The sequence below is a fragment of the Pygocentrus nattereri genome, chromosome 2 (genome assembly GCF_015220715.1).
Source record: "Pygocentrus nattereri isolate fPygNat1 chromosome 2, fPygNat1.pri, whole genome shotgun sequence".
In the NCBI taxonomy this organism is placed as follows: domain Eukaryota; kingdom Metazoa; phylum Chordata; class Actinopteri; order Characiformes; family Serrasalmidae; genus Pygocentrus; species Pygocentrus nattereri.
The window spans coordinates 11676785-11698137 of NC_051212.1; the positions used below are offsets into that span (position 1 = coordinate 11676785).

Consider the following 21353-nt stretch of genomic DNA (forward strand, 5'->3'; position numbering starts at 1 on the left):
TTCATGAGGCAAAGAGCCCTTTAAACATGCAAAAGTTTCTTTGAGTGCTCATGGTTCTATATACAGAACATTTTGCAAGATTACAGGGTTCTTCACATCATGAAAAGGTTCTTCAGAAGGATGGAAAATGTGCAATAATGTGCTACACATGGTTCTATATGGAACCATATTGGAAAAGGGTTCTATATAGCACCCAAAAGGTTCTTCTACTGTTAGAAGTTTGACATTGTAACAATAGAAGAACGCTCTCCATCAACACGTTCTCCATCAGTCTGAAGAACCCTTTCATGATGCGAAGAACTTTGTAATCTTGCAAAAGCTTCTTTCAGTGCTTGTGATTCTATATAGAACCATTGAGAAGGGCTTACAGAACCCTTGAAGAACCATCGTTTTGAAGAGTGTAGGGTAGAGAGAGAGCCTATGCACAGAGCTCCACTGGCCACATCCTACAAAATAACGCGTGGCAACGACTTAGTAAGCCATGGACTTGTTCTCACACCTTACTAAGTCATGGCCACGACTTAATCATCTCATTCCCATGCCTAGGACTATGTCGTGGCCACGCGTTATTTTGTATTTATACAGGATGTCGCTAAATGAGATACGGGGCTCTCTGCAGGAGATTTTGTGCCAGAAGTCAGTTTTCATAATGAAGGAGCCGAACAAGCAGAGCAGAAATACCGAGTTGGCCGATAGGGGGCGCCAGAGAGAAGCGCCAGCCCGGCTCTCGGCTCATGTGTGCGTGTGTGGAGTTTTTCTCCGTCCTCCGCCGGAGTTGCAGCCTCAGTACCAGCGAGGAGGAGCTCAGAGCTGAACGCGGAGCTGCTTCATGGTGCTGCCCGTCGTCTCTCTCTTTACAAAGGACGCCGACGAGACCCGAACGGATATTTACCACGGATTCCGGAGGAGGTGGAGAAACAGCTCAGTAAAGTCCATCAATGTTCCTCACCGTAGGCCGGGGCTCGCTTCTGCTACTCCTCCTGTCAGTCCTGCAGGTAAAGAACACAGAACCTCCTCTCCTCTCCTCTCCTCTCCTCTCCTCTCCCCTCTCTCCCTCTGCTGTACCGCTGTAATGCGGGGGCTCGCTGTGTTCTGAGTGGAACGCGTGTTCTGCTGTTCTGCGCTCAGAACCTGCGGGAGAGCGTGTCAGACTCACCGCATGGTTCCCCTCCCCGCGCCGAGGACGGGGAACTTTGCGTCGCCGCGCGTTTCTGCCTCGTCTCAGCGGTTTTGTTCGTTCGGCTCGTCATGTGGAGTTTACCAGCAAACTGGCTGAAGGTGCTGAAGATGGAGCTCAAGCAGCGAGAGCTCCAGGACGCAGAGACACGGCAGCTGCTGCTCCAGTTCTCTGACTCTAGCGTGCCTCGTTTTCCAGGTTCTCGTGCTTTAACTTAAGCTAGAACATCAGGGCTTTTCTAAATCGAGTTAATCTTGCATTAGATTGTTTCAGAAAAGCCCCCAAACTTGTGACTTACTGTGTTAAAAAAAAAATAGGTCAAGCTGGACAGTCTTAAGGGCAGGCTCCTCGGACACTTAAGAACATTCTTAGCAAAAAAAAAAAAAAGGGTTCTACGTGGTACTAAAGAACTGTTCTGTGACTTGTAACAGTAGTGGAACCCTTCTTGGCGGAATCATTATCAAAATGGTTCTACGTGGTACCAAAGTAAGGTTCTATGACTTGGAACAGTAGCGGAACCCTTCTTGGCGGAATGATTTTACATACAAAGGGTTCTGTATAGTATCTAAAAAAAGGTTCCGTGACTTGTAGCAGTAGCGGAACCCTTCTTGGTGGAATAGTTATCAAAAAAGGGTTCTGCATAGTGCCAAAGAATGGTTCTGTGACTTGTAACAGTAGCAGAACCTTTCTTGGGGGAATGGTTATAACACAAAGGGTTCTACATAGTGTCAAAGAAAGGTTCGTCCTTCTAAGTGGAACCACTTTTAAAAAGTTTATTTAAAGCACATAAATCAAAGAAAGGTTCTGGGACTTTTTTTAACAGCCGTGGAACCATTCTTGGTGGAACGATTATAAAAACTGGTTCTGTGTAGTACCAAAGAAGGGTTCTGTGACTTGCAGCAGTAGTGGAACCCTTCTTAGAATAATTCTGAAAAGTTTTCTGCAGGGTGATAAGGAAAGGTTCTAGCACTTGTAACAGTAGCTGAAGGGTTCTTGGTGGAATATTTCTAAAAATAGCGGTTCTGTATAGTACCAAAGAAAGGTTCTGTGGCTTGTAACCGTCGCGGAGGTTCTTTGTTGATTTGTGCTTCCGTTGACCAGCTGCTGAGGAAACAAATAAGTGTCTGCAGAACTTGTTGCAAAAGATAGAGCAACGTTGAGCTTTCGGTTCTAGACGTGTGGCAAGCAAGTCATTGCACTAATGATTAGTGCTGACTGTCTTCAGCACATCAAACGCCGTGTTCGTCCTTCCCCTCTCCGGCTGTGGTGGCTGAAGCAGCATTCCGAGCTGGTTTGGCCCTGTGTTTGGTGTATCCTGAGTAATGTGTGCTGTTAATTCAGCAATAACCAGCCATTGTCCCGGCTCCCCCTCCGCTTTCATTGAAATTCCGCTGATTGAAAGAGGCAAGTGGCACGAATACCCATAATGCCGTCATGCTCTGGAACTCGCATTCTTTTGGAGGTCCGCACAAAAGAAACGGGATTAAGACCTTGTGGTGCTGGTGGGGGTGGATGCAGGGTGGTGGGGGGGGGGTGATGTTTAGTGGGGGGTATTGGGGGGAACCGGGGTGGTGATACACAGCCTGCTGTAACCACTCTGACGCTGCCATCCAGCAGCCTGGAATCACCATCCGAAAGTTGGGAATCAGTTTTCAGCGGGATAAAAGCGGTTTAGTTAGGAATAACATCTTGATCTGTGAACTTATCTCGTCCTCTATATAGGACCAAAGATTTCCTTGGCTTGAAACGATAGGGAATTTTTTTTGGTGCTACATAGAACCCTTTTCAAAAAGATTCCCTATAGAACTATCTATAGCACACGCTCCGTCAATCTAAAGAACCCTGTCATGATGCAGAGAACCCTTTAATCATGCAAAGGGTTCGTTGTCTGTTCATGATTCAAAATAGAACCATTTTCTTTACTAAAGAACCCTTGAAGAACCCGCTTTTTAAAGAATGTACATTATAAGTTATGGATGTTTTTCCTTCCTTGCCTCGGACCGTTTTGGAGATATGTGGTTTTGTTGTGACTCTAATGGTATAAAGTGATGTTCCCATGGTGCTTCTGCTCTTGTTACGTTCATCGTTTTTTTCTGGACACCGTATGGAATGGATGGAAATATTGAAATTTAGATGTGTCTGGAATGCTGAACAGAGCTATTTGTTCCTCAGTTGCTGTGAAAGCTGTAGAGTTTTAATAAAAATGTCCCGTAACGGAAAAAATGCCCTGTAACTGGGCGATATGAAGATATTTATCGTTATAATGAGAAACTTTGTTATTATGAAACAAACCCAGCTCCAGAAAAGTTGGGACAGTAGGTAAAATGTAAATAAAACAGAAATATTTTGCAAATGTCTGTTCAACATCAGCACAAAGACAAGATATTTAATGTTTCATCTAATTATTGTTTTTTTGTATATATATATATATTTGTCTAGAAAGAATGGAGATGGTTTTCCGCCTTTCGTCTCACCTTGGATTTGTAAATGAAGCAGCAAACTGTGGTAACTGACAAGGGTTTTCCAAAGAGTTCCTGAGCCCATGTGCTGACATTCATTACAGAAGCATGTCTGTGTTTAATGCAGTGCCGCATGAGGGATCAGTGGTTTCTCCCAATTCTCTGAATTTCTCAAGAATATTATGGACAGTAGGTGGTAAAATCCCGAAATTCCTTGCAGTTGTGTGTTGTTGTTAAACTGGTGAACTATTTCATAAACGCTTCTTATATCCCAAATCGTGATAACATCACCTGCTACCTGTTTACCTATTTACTTGTGCAAAGTTTAGAAAACAAGTACTTTGATCAATCCACAAACTTGCCTCGTCCCAACTTTTTTGGAATGATTTGCAGGCAGCAAATGTAGAAATGTGTGTATTTACAAAAGTTGATGAAGTAAAATATTAGATAGATCTCTGTTGTGTTGTTTTCAATTAAATACCTGTAAAACACAGTTTGCAAATCTTTGTTTTTATTTACATTCTACCTGCCACGCCAACTTTTTTTGAGTTGGGTTTGGTCATAATATGTTTTTCTGAGCATATTGTGCGTATCATACTTAAAGAACGCTGACTGACTTCATATTTCATTATAAAGAGAGCATAATTTGTCCTGTATATCTGTATTTAATGCATAGTATATTAAAGGTTAAGTACAAATCTCTTTTAAAGGCACGCTTTCAATGTGGCACTGCTAGTACGTTGTGCATGTGTCAAAATATTACCATTATTAAATTGCAAAAAAAGCCTGTAAGTATGGCTGATATATTTTTACTGTATCCCCCACCCCAGTGATACATATCATGGTATATTTTGCCATGTTGCTCATCCCTAGTACAACTTCACAGCCTGACTCTGACTCATTAGCACCATTTTTCTGATGTTGGGAATATTTCAGGACCCATTTTTTTTTTTTTTTAGCATTTCTGACCACCGTCCCCCCCCAGGCCGGTCAGAAGGAGCCGTTTATCTGAGGTGATCTGAGCTGCCGATCGATTATTGGCCTTTGCACAAGCTCCCCCTCAGTAAAAAACAAACGGCTCCTGTTCTGGCCTTCCTGCCATGCTTCCCAGCAGAACACTTAACCTCGCCGGCCTCATTACCCTAATTGCACTCGCTGTCCCGCTATAAAACAGGTGCTGCCTTTGTGCGTGCGTGGGTGTGCGGGTGCGTGTGGGGTGAAGGTCTAAGGATTGGGGAATGTTAATTGTGGACTGATGAGTCACTCTGTGTGTTTTCTGCAGACTGGCACACACGGCAGAGGCCCCCCGCTGTGCATGCCGGGTTTTGCCGAAGATGTGTACGATGCTTCGCTGCCTGAAAAACTGCTGGAGGGACAGCCGCTGCTCACCGGTAAAGAAACTCGCATTTATCTTGTCTGCGTGTGGGAGTGGATGTATGTTAGAGCTCCACTGATATATCGAATGGCTGATATTAGAATCTGATGAATGACATTGGCAAAATTCAAGCCAATAAGCAGAGATAAGTAGTGGCTTGTCATGTAACAAACCTCTGATATGAAGAAAACCAGTGTCCTCCACACATGCTTTGAAACTTAAGAAGAGACAGTCACTTCTAGCTCATTTCTATGACAGTGATAGATAGATAGATAGATAGATAGATAGATAGATAGATAGATAGATAGATAGATACAGAACCAATGATACAGGCTGATCTGGTAACTCTCAACATTAAGAAGTTCAAGTGCCTGATCATATCTACTAGAGTCATCATATGGCATCACTTAGGCTCTTTGAAGCCAACAAGGTGGCCATTTCTGCTGTTCAAAAGGCTCTTCTTCATTGTTAATACCATTTAGTACAAACAAAGGCAAGAATATGAATATAAGTCACACAGTGCGCTCTGAATGAGCTGCCACTCAGAAAAAAGTCACAGCACATCCAACTATAAGCGATAATACAGGCAGCCTTTTGCACCTTTTATACAGTGATAGAAAACATGGTAAGATACGAAAAGCTCTGATTCTATATGTTCCTCTATTTTACCATACCCAGTCTGGATCTGCATGCACAGTAAGACTTCTGGCTGTGGGTTTAAATGATTTGAGTCCCCATTGCTAAATTTGCTTCAATTTAGGTCAACCCCTTACATGGACAGGGCCCACCGGCAGGCCCAAAGATCTATTACTATTACACTTCTATAGCCTAAGAATAGCTCAGCCAGTTTGCATAGAAGTCCCTGTAGATACTGAATAACAAGCCTTACTATGTAATACTAAGGGATTTTAAGGGGTCATTCTAGACCGTAATGTTATGACCCTCCTTCGTCTCTAAAATGTCTTCAGATGTTTGTTTACATCATTACATTTATGCTATTGGAAGGACACTCTTATCCAGAGTGACTTGCAGTTTAATCAGAGGCAGCATTAGAGGTCTTGCCCAAGATAGATGAGCACAGGAATAACGTTTACACCTAGATGAAGAATCGAACCCTACTGTGCCACTTTGACATTTTCCACTATGCTTTACCAACCTCATTACCCATTTATATCATGTTTCACCTCCCCCCACCCAACAGTGAGTGAGAGGACCCTCTCTGATGCGGTGTTTTATTGGGAAACGTCACTGTATGGAAGAAAAACATGTTATCATTTCCAATTAAGGTTGATTTTAACTAAAACTATTAGAGGCTGTCACACATTTGACTGTATAAACATGCACCGGCTATTACCGTCCACTTTTTTAAGCCTTTTAAATTCAGTATCGGTATCAGTTAAGTATATGTCCTATCAGTTGAGGCCTGGTATGTCCGTGCCATGCTGCTGTTGTCAGTAATGTACCGAGAAAAGAAGAAGGAAGCTATCAAATGTTCTTTGTGCAGGCGGACATGTGTGCTGGTTGTTTGTAAGGTGCTGTGGTCTGGCAGGAGAACAGTTTGTGTGTGCGTGAATGAGTGAGTGAGTGAGCGAGTGAGCGAGTGAGTGTGTGTATCTCCAAGCTCCATGTGTGTGGCTCTGCGCTACGGTGGGTGAAAACAAGCTTCAGACATATTTAAACAATTAGCCGCGCTGTTATGTGGGCTTAAAAGCTATGTTGTTTGGTTTGTATGCCAATAAACGTCCAAATCTGCAGGGCCTTAGCTCTGCTTCTAATCATGGACTCGCACAAAGAGTTTTTTGAAGAGCTTTTGCTGAATTTCCACTTTCTTAAATTTGCTGCCAGAAAGGAAAACAATGGAAAAAGAGGGCAGAGCAGTCTCACCGAGTTTGTTGTTCAGAATAAAACAGTCCATTTTAATTGCTAGCAGTTAAAGGAAGAGTCTCGTTTCTCACCTTTGTATGGAAATGGCGCGGTTTGTTAAGTCTAAGTATGGTACCTTTGTATACATGCAGAATAGCTGAGTACAGTGGAACAGTGTGGGCAAACAATACTGGAGGCCAGAGGCCTTGTTTTCGGTCCTGGAGAAGTGTCTTTAAAGTCCAGGAATGATGCACCTTTACATTTCCCGTAATTGTTTTGCTGCTTGTTGACATCAAAGCAGATAAAAGGAGATGTGGCCTGATCACAAGTACCTGGCAAAGTGGGCAGGTAGAAGAGCGGTCATCCTTTTTCCTTTGCCGTTGAATAGCATCCCCTTCAGAAGACTGTGCAGAATGACTGTGTGCTTTGTGTGATCCCTGGGTTTGTGTCCAACGCCTCCACAGAGCCTGTCTTCCTGACCCGAGAGAAAAAGCCTGTCACATTGAAAATGCTTCTTGGTGCTTTAGGAGCACAAGTAAGACTTTTGCCACCAGTCGTTTGGAGCCTTGCTCACTCTGTTTGTAATGCATACAGAGCTGTGTACTGAGAATAGAGGGGGAATTCACTCATTTAAGATCTGTTTGGGCTGTTCTTAGTGGATAGGGCTACAACTAATGATTGCAATGTTGATTTAATCTACTGTATTTGATTAATCCACTAATCAAACCATTATGCCTTCTGCAGTTCCCTCTCATTTGGCCACAGTCACGGCACGCTGTCAGTAGACGTTCCATCAACAAGTGCAGCGAGAAGTTCTTGTTCTAGCGCAGAACAAAAGAAGCCATACTGCCCCCAGCACTTCCTGTAGTGTATTGCAATCTGTCAGAATGACCATGTATGTAATAGAGTTGTAACGGTTCACGAAGTTCGAAATTCGATGCAATCCGGCCGTGTTTCAATTCGATACGTCTTTCGCTACAGGAAAAGTTGGGAGTGCCTGAAATTCTGCTATGCGTTAATATGGTCGTGTTTACATTAGGAATGTGCATTCAGACTAATTTTGATATTCGAGTATCCTTAAAATTTCATTAGCAGGTATCAGAATAACAAGACTTTGGCTGACAGTGATGTAGGTCAGTAGACTTACCGTTTTAGGTGACTGCTTTGAATACTGCACAAAAATATAGCACAACTCAGAACATGTTTTATTATTCAGACACAGTGGGGGAATTCCAGTAGGTTTCCGTGTTGGATAACGGAGGCTGCCTCTTCAAATAAGCTCATAGCTAACAGATGCAGATGAGGACTTGCTGTTCTACTCGAGGTCTTTTCTCCTCAGTGGATGAGGTGCAAACTTGTTAGTTTGTCAGAGGAATATGATAAATATGAACATTTTCATTGTGGAAGGGTCTGGCTACCATTAACTAGAGTTGTTAGCCCAGTTAGTGATACAGTAATGTTGGGGTGGACGATATGGGAAACATACAATATCACAATACTCGATAAGCGATACAAGTCACAGTATTAGGTCTTTGATAAGTGTAAACAGACAGAAAGCCTCAGCAGCGACACATGATTTTTATTCAACGTTTTACACTCTGCTCTAAATCCAAACAAACAGAACTAATTATGCGTCTTTGTAACGACAGATGCATTTGTTCAGGGTTCTTAATGTGCTGGCGACATTCACGATGTGCTCTGAAATGCATATCGTGACATCATTTATCACAATTATGTTAAAATATGGTTATATCGCCCATCTCTGTGGTCACACTTTCATAATGTGACATGTTTACTTGCAAATATGAGAAAAATGATCACATTTTTCTCAATTGCCAGCCTGATTATTTCTTCTGTCTTCCTGTGATGAAACGTAATGAGTAACCAAATAGCTTTTCATTGTTTCAGTTTCGGTTTCAGTTTATTAGAGCATTCGCCATTTTAAAAGCACAATATTTTATAATGCTGTGCCACGAGCTAATAGGTTGGCCTCAAGCTTATAAACTCATAGTATATAATATAGTTAATAAGCTTTTCCTCCCTGCTCTTGATTCTGAGGGAAAAATGAAAGTGATATTTTCAGAGGAGGGATGATGTGCCCTTGTTGTTGGCTTGCTTGTTTCGTTTTCATTTCGTATGCAGTATAATCCGTATTAAACTGAGGACTGTATTTGCTCCAGTCTGCTGAATGTGTTGTTCGAGACCTGTGAATGTTGAATCATACAGTACAATAATTGTGTTGTTACACTCCTAACATATAAATAAAAGTCCTCAATAATGCAGTAGAGTGATAGTATTATAAGTAATCAGTGAGGAGATGCAGCATCTTTTGTCCATAAATGTCATGGTCATGTTATTGAGAGGGAAGTCTAATGCAAATCTCAACAGACAATGCGTCCTGTGGGCTGTTTCAGCAGTGATCCAGGTTTTGTCGTTGCTTCTTTGTCACTTGAGCCCAAATGGTCAGTGAACGGCCCTCATTTTAAGCTACGGTTGCAGGCGACAGAGCACTTCCTGACGGTTGTAAATGAAGATGTGAATACGCAGCTGCTGCCTAAATGGTTCTGTGGGTCACCCGGTGCGCTGCGACCAAATGCCACCTCTGAGAAGCCTCACCGTGGTGCGAGCTCCTTCCTCAGCCCTGCTTTTGATTAGCGTCCACTTCCAAATAACGCTGCACCTCGCGGAGAAGCGAGGAACCTGCAGGTCAGGGAAAGCCTCAGAAGACGCTGTGGGATTTCACACGTTCGGCGCAGAAGTCACAGCTAGTGGAGAGTGTGAGGTAGTCATGGGGAGAGTGACATCGGGGGATGGGTGGGTAGAGAGAATGACGTAGGTCAGAGGTCACCGTTTGCTTTCTCTGCCCTTTCAACCCACACCACTCCCCCTCTATTCGCTCTCTTCCAGCGTAGGCACTTTGCCTTCGCCTTTTTCGGTGGATTAGCCAGGAACCAGTGCTGGAGGCTGCTAGTAGTCATTGTCCTCTTTTATTGCTCACCCTACCAGCCCATTACTGTAAGAGTGCTGGTCCAGGATCAGTTTCCGCCTGTTGTAGGCTAAAGATGCTAACTGCTTGGAAAGAGTGGATCTGATCTGAGATCAGCCGTCGAAAAGCAACGGATAATTATAGAAGCATGTCTTTATCCTCGCCCCTCCCCCAGTTCTTCAGCTCTCCTGCATGTGCATCGGGCATTGGCGTCAGTGCAACACGCTGGAGCGGCGTTCTCGCAACCCACCGGGGAAGCTAACAGCCAGAGGCTGTGCTAATGAAACACTATCCACTAATGACAGTCCCCTGTAGGGCCCAGCTTTTCCGCAGAGTGGCCAGAGCAGTCTGGTACTGTACTCAGACTGGCCCAGTTTCCCAAACACAGAAGTAGTACAAAGATCTCAAAGCCTTATGTTAAAGTACTCAGAGTGGTCTTATACTAAAGGCACGGGCATTTCAGTCAAATATCTTATCACTTGTAAAGCATCACTCAGAAATCTCGGAAAAATACTCCCAGCCCAAAAATAAATGCATAAATCCATCCATCCATCCATTTTCAAAGCCGCATCTCCGTCAGGGTCGAGCGGGGATGCTGGAGCCTATCCCAGCAGTCTTCGGGCGGAAGGCAGGATACACCCTGGACAGGTCGCCAGTCCATCGCAGGGCAGAAATTTCTATTTATTTATTTCTTGGTACTGTTTTGTAATTTCTATTATTATTTTATCGTTATTTCCCTTTTACTTTTCTGTTCTTGCCCTATTCAGTTAATCAATGTATTTATTTATTTTTCTTACTAGTCATTGTTTTAGTGATTTCTTAGTCCTCTTTTTCTTAAGGTTTCCAAATTTGTAATGGTCTTACACAAATTTCTGGTCAAGCAAATTCATATTTATTCTTTTCAGTCCCTTGTTTTTTTTTCTGTACAGTCAGTATGAAACTGAGGCAGTAGCCCTTTTGTCACTGGGGTGGCACCCTGAGGGGTACATCTCAGGATCTGTAGTCAGGGACCATAACTGTACCGTAATCCATTAAAATGGTATTTTCTGAGGTGTATTGACTCCACACACCCCGTCTCATCTCCAGACTTTTTATTTTATTGTTCTGTTTTAAAACATCAGGTTATGAAAACCTACAAATACGAACTTTTTACCTGGAAAATTTTATTTAAGGTTCAAAATTGGACCAACACTCATCATCTCACTATTACTGTATTGTATTAAACTCAGACCACAAATCCGCAGTAGGTGACATGTGGCTTGAACTTTACACTGAGAAAGGCAGTCGACCTAAAGTCTTTAAGGTGAAAAGACGTGGTAACAGCTGGTTTGTGAAGAGAAGGGGTAGAGCTACAGTACTGTGCGAAAGTTTTAGACATTTAAGCTCATTTTTTTATGAATTTACCTCGCCAGTGAGTTTAACACAATATACATTAGAATAAAGTCGTATTCATAATTCAGATAAACACAACAACAATAAAAAGTAACAAGAATTTCTTGGGTCCATATTTTTCCTTGACACCTTCACAGCCGCCACAGGACTCGTTAATATCATCGATTACATCATGAGCTCAATTTACTGAGCACTGATTGGTCAAACCAGGAGCTGCTTTTTAACTACATATAATACTGGAGATAAGGCTACTTTCACATTGCTAGCTTTGTTGCTCAGATTCGATTGTTCTAACATGATGGTTCACACTTTTGTAGCTAAATGACTCAAATCTCAACAAACCTGCGTCCTAAAAGACCCCACGCGCACGTTGTAATCACTGACATGACATGGAGGAATCGCCTGCACTGACCAGCAAACTAACCTAGCTGTTCATTATTAGAGCGAGATGAAGGTGAAGAAGGATCACGTGTTGCTAACTCCGGGTTAGACGCTGCCACATGTCCATTTGTATGTAATATGTTATATACGTTGCTGCTGTGGGAACAAACCTTCATGTCTTCATTTTTGGCGATTTTGAGTTTGTGACATATTTTGAAAATCGCTGTTGTGCTTTACATTGTGTGTGAATGTCATGATGAATGGCCCAAAAGAAACGGCCCAAAATGACTGAAAGATATCTGGTTCCATTGATTTACATTAAAAGTAGAGTATGTTTTTTCCTTTTCCTGTATAGTTACCATATTGGAGATACAAGGTTTTGTTCTGACAACAGCGATATATATATATATATATACAGCTAATATTTTGAATCATACTAAACGGTCAGGTACAGATTAGCTCCTGTGCTAACTGCATGCTGTAAAGGAATGTTAAGTCTCTCGTTTCAGAAGCCAAAATGATCTTTAAGATACGCTACTTTAAGAAAAAACTTACACTGTAAGTGTGTGGATGCATTGTTTGGTGAGTGAGTGTGTGTGTGTGTGTGTGTGTGTGTGTGTGTGTGTGTGTGTGTGTGTGCGTGTGCGCATTTTTTCCCTTCCAGGATCCGCGTAGCTGCATGAGGTGGGATTAATAGCATGCCAGGCTAGTCTAAGGAGGGGGGCCTGGCCACATTCATTACTTTGCTTAATTGCAGCCTCAAGGCCGTAAATAATGAGTGAAATAACTCTGGACTGACTCTTGCTGCAGTTGGTTTGTTCCTTCAGACCTGGGCCTACACGCTCATTGGGCCACTTGGCCTCGGCAGGGCAGGTCAAGAAATATGTCACACGTGTGTGCGGATGCACGTTGCTCGTCTGCTCCGTCAAGCAGGATTGTAGCACCGGGGTGGTGTGTTGCAGATGGACGATCTCATCTCACTAATGTAGGGAACGTCGTTTAATAGTCTTTCAGATGGAATTTAAAACCTGACTGGTCGAAACAAAAGAGAGTCGAGGCAACTGCATCCAGGCAGGATGTTTTAGGAAATGATTAACAAGCGTATGAACTGGCCTTGGAGAGCAGTAAAGAGGTTTTACATGAGAGGAGGGATATTTGACTATGACGTATGTTAACAGTTCTGTAAGATGACCAGCTGTATGCATAATTAAAACATTGAAGATATGTTTTTCGTTCTTATATATCATTTCATTCAGCCATTGATACTGCTTTACCGATACCAGTGAAGCACGTAACCAATACCGATACCAGTCTGAGCTTTTGTTTTTAAAATAACTAAACTTTAAAAGGTCCCATATCAAGTATTTCTTACTTATTTTCAAACAAAAAAGCAGTATGTAAACATTTAAAGGATCCATATCTTGGAAAACTGAATTTTTCTTACTTTTTTAAATAAAACGTTTGATGAAGTATGTAAACACTGCTAAATCTCCACAGTGTATATTCCATGTACGGAAATGAAGCTGCAAAAACAGCCGGATTTCGATGGATTTCGAATCCATTCTCTTTGTGATGTCATAAAAACAAGTGCATTTACTTATATTTGCCTGTTCAGCCTACAGCAGTTTAGTTCCTACCATTCACACTGAAGTTATAAGGAGTGTTTCAACCCAGATTACTTTTTGAATGAGGCAGAATCATCACGTCAAAATGGACTTTGACTGTTTTGGTACATAAAACTACACATAATTCATGAATAGAATTCAGGGAAAAATATAAAATACACGTCATTTATGGGATATGGGCCCTTTAAAGTGTCCAAACATACCATTCAGTGCCCAAATGCGGAAATTAAGGCAGAGAAACAGTCTGTGTTGAGTTTATTGTTTTTGTGATGTCACAAAAACCAGCTCATATCAATATATCCACCTATTCAGCCTACAGCAGTTTAGCCCCATCCGTTCGCACTGAAGTTTTAAACTGGAGTGTTAAAGTCACAGTTATAAGCCACAGTAATGAAAACAGCCTGTTTTATTCTAAGGAATATTCTAAGTAATAAAGGTTGGAAAAGGGTGGTGTAAAGGTAAATTAAGGCTGTCAGCACTGTAAAATCCTGAGGAATAATGTAAATAAGAGATCCTTTAAATTGAGTTGTTCTTAATTGAATCATTAAACGTAAGGTGATCCTTTTCTGCAATACCTGTTTCTGGTATCTGCGTTGTTATAGTGTAAATAAGGCTCTGTCAGTGGACCCAGTCTGTTAGCTGGCCTTGTGCTATTCAGCATGCAGCACATTACAGCTCCTTGCAGCAGGTCGAGGCCTTGCTATTTTTAAAAGCTCCTGATAGAGGCTTCTACTAATGCACCAGTGATGCTACGTAATGGCCTAGCTTTTAAAAAGTCTTGTTCATTTTTAGCCATAGCATCATGATTCAGCCCGACCATTATGCAGCCTTGACTCTCCTCTCCCAAAACTGGGTTAATGAATATTCCCCAAAGCCTAATTGAACGTAATACACTTTCATGGCGCCACCCAGCTACCCCCTCCCCACTCACTCAAAACCATCCATCCCGCTTTCATTTCCCCCCCCCTGCACCCCTTTTCTCCGCGGCTGGCGTTTTTATTGCTAATGAAGTGTTCCTTGGCGTGAAGGAAAGGGCCGAGTGTGGATTCTGGTCCCTGGTTTTTGAGTGCTGAGAGAGAGAGAGTGGCTGACCGCGAGCGAGAGACCTTCGTAGTCAGGGTCAAGTCCGTAAGTGGGGATCCACGGTTGGCTGGCTTCACAATGTGGTAGAAACAAGCGAAGTCAACGCGCTCTCATGCAAGAGGTGCTTGCTCGAAACTGGTCGCGTCTTTTTTTCTCCCTCCTTTCCACATTCAGCCTCTACCAGCACCCGCAATAAGCAGATGATTTTATATTGGGATGATGTCATGATGAGATTCACACCCTGCTTACCGTAAGCTGAAACATTTCACAGTCGTGTGTTTATGAAGGTCTCATTTCTTTGACATGCGGTCTCGTTTTCTCAGGAACAGAACTCGCAGCGATGCCCAGTCAAATGGTCTTGGAGTTTGGTAGCTGTGGTAGCTATTTTTTTTCTGTAAATGAGGATGAGTAGGGAGGGGATGAGGATAATATTTAGCATCGTTGTGATGAATTACGTCACAATGTGTTAGACGTTGCTGTGAGTGCTGTGGATGTTGGGACCAGCTGCGTTTTTGTTACAAAGAGAGCCCAACTGAGTGAGTGATGCACTGAAAACAAAATCTGGGAATTTTGTATTTTATTTCTGCTTTTGAATCAACGTACTAAATATAAAAAAATAACTAACATAAAAGACCACAAACAGATGCACTTTCATTGGCTTTCAATCAGACAAAACTGAGCTGACAATAAGTTTACATAAAGTTTACTGTAATCATGCTAAAGTGATTACAGTAAATAGGCTACAGAATGAAACAGCGTGGTTGGTCATCCAAACAAAAATTCCATTATTTTTTAGTTATTTTTTTGTATTTTGGCCGTGCCGTTTGTGAATTTACAGGGACTTTCCTTTTCTGCTTCTCTTGTGTTGTTATATTCTGCATATATATCTGTTATATATTGAATAATTTTCAAGTGACAGTCTTGAGCTATCCTATCCTCTCTTGATGCTTGAACAGAGGTTATAAGTTTCTCATTTCCCACCAAAACAGTGAAATTGTTTTCACTTTTTATTCTCTGCGGCTTTAACTGCTTGAATGTGTCAGCGCTGAGTGGCTCAAGTGAACGAATCTTGTCTTTTTTGGCCAAAATGTTCTGCCTGTTTTCCATTTTGACCATTTTCTGCTGAAGTGGTAGGGCAGGGGTCGGCAACATGTGGCTGTTTTACTGCCCTGTTGTGGCCCCACAGCAGAATTAGATTTTTAGATTAAAATAAAATAATCTTCCTTTACTGTAAAATAAAGCTCTGCTGCTCGGTGTAGCACAGTTTTAACAATAAATGGCCTGAAGCTCTGGAGTTAATGTATAACTGCTAACTCGTCAGCCTTTAACCCGAGACTGGCACACTGGCTCCTGGTCATATACCAGAGCAGTCAACCTTGCTAAACAAAAAGGCGAAGAGAAAGATGAACAAGGTTGATAAGGTGAACATTGATAATTTGAAAACAATGGACTTATTTGCATTTTTAAGCACTCAGCTGGTTTCCTGATATGTTCAGTCTGCAGCAAGGAACTCTCAAACAATATAACGTCGTGAAGCCAGTCAGATTGTCATCCTAATTCTCCCATTCCACCTTAAACGGTGCAGCAGTTAGAGAGTCTGGCTCTTCAGGCACCATTTAAGGTGGAACAGGATAATTCAAACAAGAAGCTGGTGAATGAGAGGTGACTTCAGACTTTTTATAAGAAACTACTTAGAAAAGTTTCCTGCTGGAGATGTGAGAAAAGCAGCTATAGCTGGGCTAAAGTTAAAGCAGAGCAAAGCAAGCCTGTGTTTTTTGTTTGTTTATGTTATATTTTTATATATACTGAGAGATATTTACAACCAAGATGGTAAAATGTTACTCGAGTAAAAAGAAAGGACAAAATGGCTCTTCTTCACATCTGAGTTGCTGACCCCTGTGTTAGGGCATCCCTATAACTAGCACTGTTTTATTGGTTAATTGGATTTAATACAGCGCAGTACATGAAATGTTCCATAAAAATAATTGGATTATAAGGATATAACAATCCATTTTTTTTTTTTTTTAATGTGGCTTTTTATCTGTTCCAACTTATCAAACCTGTAGAATATTTTACACCACGCATTGAAAAATGTGATATTTTGCCATCTCCTAGGTGGTAAATAACCCAGCATTACTACCTTTTGCAATTTAGAAACTGCCTCATTTTTTTTGTGAGCTGCAGCCAATAAATTCTGTAGCTCCCAAATTTGATATACAGAGACACTGAAATGACATTGCAATGCTCCACACTTGAATTTGCATCCTGTTTCAGTCCCTCTGTGAGTGTAGCAAGGATTAAAATGAGAAATAGTCATTACAGTGTAAATGCCATTCCTATTAAGGGTGTTAAGAAGCCTGCTGTACAATGCCTAATTAAGCCGAGCCACAGTTAAAAATTTTTGGACTGCTTAGAACCTCTGGGGACGACAAACACTGTCATTTGGTATCAGTACAAATGAGTGTGCTGAAATGGCCAGAAAGACAACTACTTCCAGCAAAGGAAATGCAAATCATCTAAATGGATAAAGACTTTTTTCCAGACATAAATTAGGCCTAGTCCCAGACCAGTCCAAACGGACAGTCTCATTTAATCAAAGAATGGCTTTTGCCTTTTCTGTGTCGACTAAAGTAGAGCAGGATTTCTCAGTTCTGGTCCTGGAGTCCCACTGCACTGCATGTTTTAGTACTTTCCCTGCTGTATGCCCGTTTTAAACTCAATAAGAATCTGTTAATTAGCTGATGAGTTGAGTCAGGCGTGTTGGGAGTAGGGAAAACATGAAAATGTGCTGTAAAAGAGGTACTCGAGGTCCAGGATTGGGAAACACCCGGCTAGAAGTGTTTTCCCATTTTGAGGGGCTTCTGGTGTAACCTGATGGTCTAGCCACTTCAAAGTATTTATTAGAGATGCACAACAATATCAGAATGATTATGGTAAATAAGTACTTTAAAAAATATCAGAATCAGATGGCTGTTTAGATTTGACTGCTGCTTCAGATCGGTTGGTATAGTGTAGTGGGTAGCACCTCTGGCTTTTATGCTGTAGACTGGGGTTCAATCCCCCACCTGGGTAAGCACCCTAAACCACACCAATAAGAGGCCTTGGGCAAGACTCCTAAAACTACCTTCACCTATCTGTGTAAAATGATCAAATTGTAAGTCGCTCTGGATAAGAGTGTCTGCCAGATACTATAAATGTAAATGAACGGATACAGAGGTTTATTGCTAATGGTAGTTGAAGTAGGCACCATTGATCTTTTTTATAAATGTTTATCTTTTGGCATAAATTGTTGTATAAATGAAAACATATCAGATGTTAGCATTAGCCCACAGTTCCAGTATTGGTTAGTATTAAGAGCACCCACTTCCCTGCACTGTCTAAGAATCCCCATATCCCAGCAAATGCACTGGATGAGGTATGTTGGGGCAGGGAGTACTTGAAACAGTGCAGGGGAGTGGGTCCAGAGAAACCATTCGTTTAGAGAGTGGTATGTTTGGCCAGGCCTGACTCTCTGTGACCTGTACTCGGTAAATCAGGATACTCCGCCGGTTGTGCCTCTGAGGGATGTTCTCCAACCACTGCAACCTCTGCTTGGGCTGTTAGACATGCAGTAGCCTTAAATCACACGATGCCGTGACCTTGGGTAATGGCTTGACTACGGTTACCCAGACAACCGTCTTGGTCAGGTTAGGCCTGGGATTCTTGCCTGCCTGCACTGCATCATTGTCAGGCTTTACTTTACTAAAGATGGATGGTGCACATGTGCCCTTCCACATTCCGGCATTTACAACAATGGCAGTATCGACAGGAGATGGATTTGGTCTTGATTCCAAACGTGGCGCACCGAAAGACGTTGTGGAGAAACAAGATCCATGTCTTGACTTCACAGAGCTTCCGATAAGGCCACTGAGTCAGCGGCTGATCTCAGCTGAGCCTGGCCCCTCCCCCGAGTGGCTGCTGTCTTTGGTGAAGCTGCTCTGTCTTCCGCACTCTCTCTCATCTCTCATTCTCGCTTGGACATGAAGAGCAGCCCGACTGTTGAAACTTGTTCCTTTGATCTAACTAAAGGCGCCCCCCCCGCCTACCTCGCCTTCCTGGGCCAGAACGCTACCGCAGCACTTCCGCCGCGATCCTGCTAGCTGCTCCTGTTCCGTTGCTCTACATTTTTTTTCCTTGCACGCCCTGATTTTTGCTTCTCGAGCGAGAAGGGAGCAGATCGATGAGTTCAGGGTCTCTGTTTGGTCTAATCAATACGTTGTAATGAATGCTGCGTTCCAGTTCTCGGCCCGCGCTAACGGATGTTCAGAAACAGGCCGCTGCTTCTTCATTGGATTGAGACGTGATAAATCCTCGTTGCACCTCAGTGGACTCCGCAGACGCGGCCCGCTCGCTCTCACAGCGCCCAACTGTGCGCTGATTTCCATGATGTTTTGACGTTTTCCGTGTGGCATCAGCGTTTAATGGGCTATTTGTCGGGTTTATTTTTAGCATCAAAATCATTTTGTTCTTTATTTTGCCTTTATGCATTTTTGTTCTCTGTGACATTAAAGTGTCTTTACTGTTCTGTTTTTCTCAAGTCGCTAAATGTTTCAAGGCTTGTTCTTAAGCTTTGTTGAAACATTCACCTTTTCTGATGCTCCTTGTATTGAAATGAAATATCCTTGTAATGTGATTTTTGTCAGGCACATCAATCGAACCGCCTGCTATATTTTCCACTCATTCCTTTAAGTGCTGTCTTTATATACTATTATTTAACTGCGACTGACAGTTGCTCTTCATCTAAACCTCGGCCAAGTTGTTCTTGTCAGTGCTGGCTAATCATGAGTAGGTGCTGTTTAGGACTCTGGCAAACAGCAGTGTACTTTGTTGGTTAGCTCTGGTCTAGTCCTGGGGTGACCATGACACTGATTCCTAAAGTTTTAAAGGAAGCCATTGGCAGAATTTACTGTGTGTAGCTCCCAGGGGGAACATTTGTTAAGACGCTGTGGTCACGGGCTGTACAGTTTTATGTACCCATAGTTTATTTCACCTTTAAAAAGACAGATGTTGTGCCTTAACAGTGTACAGTATAGGAACCGAGGTACCCTGCATCTTGATGGTTTGAATAGCTCTGCAGGTAAACAGTGCATTCCGATTGTCAATACGAGATTATAGATTTAATGCGATGGCCCGAGACTCTTGTAGCATAGCATGAAAATAACAGCCTGGTACATTCCCAGTCCATCCCTGTGAGCCATGTTTTTATAGACTACTATATGTAACAAGGGGTTTATTGACTGTACCTCGTGCTCTCAACATGGACCAAGGACCACTCGACATTGCGATGATGTGCATATAATTAAGAAGTCTTAACCCGAGTTTAGAGTTTTGTGCAGCACCGAGAACAGATCTGTCACAATTGCTACATAAATGACAATTATTTGAACTTCTTGCAGTTATTTTAGCTGCCCAGAGGCAGATCTTATCCGTTTAGACCAGTATATGCAAATAAAAGCACAGAGAAAATGCATTCATTGAGCCTATTTTCTGACATGGTTAACGTCAGCTAATCAGCCTGTTTGCCACATTAGGCTTGAACTGTAGTGTCTGTCTAGTGGCCAGTCCACCCATTTTTTTAGATGACTGTAACCAAAGCAAATATCTTTTCCCGAGAACTGGTATCAGATTAACTAGGATACTGTTGCCTTTCTATGTGAAATGTCAGTTCTGTGTTGAGCTGCTAGCGAGCTATGAGGGGTGAAATGGCAGACGTATTGCAGCTTTATGGTACCAAAAGATCATTTATACCTAAACACAATAGGAACACTTTATTAATGTTGACTTGCTCAACCATGAACATCCAGTTCACTTTCGGTTTGGTGGCTCTAGCTACTCCGGAGATTGTGAGTTTGATCCCTGATTGTGGTCATCCATGGTTGGGAGTCCAAGAGAGCAGGATGGGCCTCGCTCTGTCTGGATGGATTGGTTGGGCCTCCCTTCTCCCCCATAACTCAGCATGATGGTGGCTGATGATGGTAATTGATGGTTAGAGTTGTTTCTCAGCTGGCGGTGGAGCTTTATGTGACTTGGAGGAAGGTCGTTGGCAGCCTTCACTTTCCCAGTTGCTAGCATTGTGTGATGGGAGCAGCCTAACTAGGAATTGGACATGTCTAAATTGAGGAGGAAATTGGAAAAATTGGCAATAAATAAATAAATGTTATCGATGAGGAAAAGGCGTAGTTCAGCTGAGGAACTTCCATAACAGGCGTTGCATTTATGGCTATTGTGAAAATGGTTCAGTAGTTACATGCAATGAACAACAAGAAGACAATTTATTTGTTAATCACGATTATTCAAATGGCAATAAATTGCCAGCTAAAAATGCATGACCGTGACAGGCCAAGGGCTCAAACCCACTTTTAGAATGTCCAGTCAAACCAAATCTCTCTGCTGCTGCCGACCCCCTATCATAGCCATTAAATAGTAATGCCCTTAGCGTAGCGCATCGGTCCGTGACTAATTGGTGAGCTCCTTTTAAGGCTGTCGATTTTCACTGGAGCTGGAAGAACCAATATTTTATTCACGTCTGACCTTCTTTACCATCTTTCCTTATCGGAGCAGGTAGTCTGCACATCGTCTTCTTGACTAGGGCCGTGGCAGCGGAGGACGTCTGGAATGCCCCAGTGCTGATAAAGCTGTTAGCATTAGCTTCAACGAGCCCCCCCTCCCCACCTCCACCCTCCACCCATGTGCTGTCTGTCTCCTCTCTCTCTCACCACACTGGTATCAGCCCAGGCCATTATTGCGAGCAGAGAGCTCCTGAGTGACGCTGACATTGGGCAGTGGGGTACAGTGTCTCACACTGAGTTTTTTTTGTTTTCTTCTACTTTAGCGTAGCCTGCGCGCTCTGGCGTTTGTCCTTGGCATATAATTAGCCCAATTCAGCTCAGCCGGGCCCATGAGGCAGTCAGGTTTGTGCCCGTGGAGAGTTCTATAAGCCACAGCTGTTGCTGTGAGCGCTGCGTTCCCACCC

General features: G+C 42.6%; 1 protein-coding gene across 1 annotated transcript in view; it reads left to right on the forward strand.

The window, feature by feature from the left end:
• The first annotated feature begins 742 nt into the window (after positions 1–742).
• Positions 743–21353, forward strand: part of LOC108412305 (cadherin-2-like) — a 170888-nt gene continuing 150277 nt past the window's right edge. The window contains exons 1-2 of the mRNA XM_037530869.1: positions 743–995; positions 4919–5027. Of these exons, the coding sequence (XP_037386766.1) occupies positions 939–995; positions 4919–5027 (166 nt within the window). The 5' untranslated portion in view covers positions 743–938. The remainder of the gene's footprint in view (positions 996–4918; positions 5028–21353) is intronic.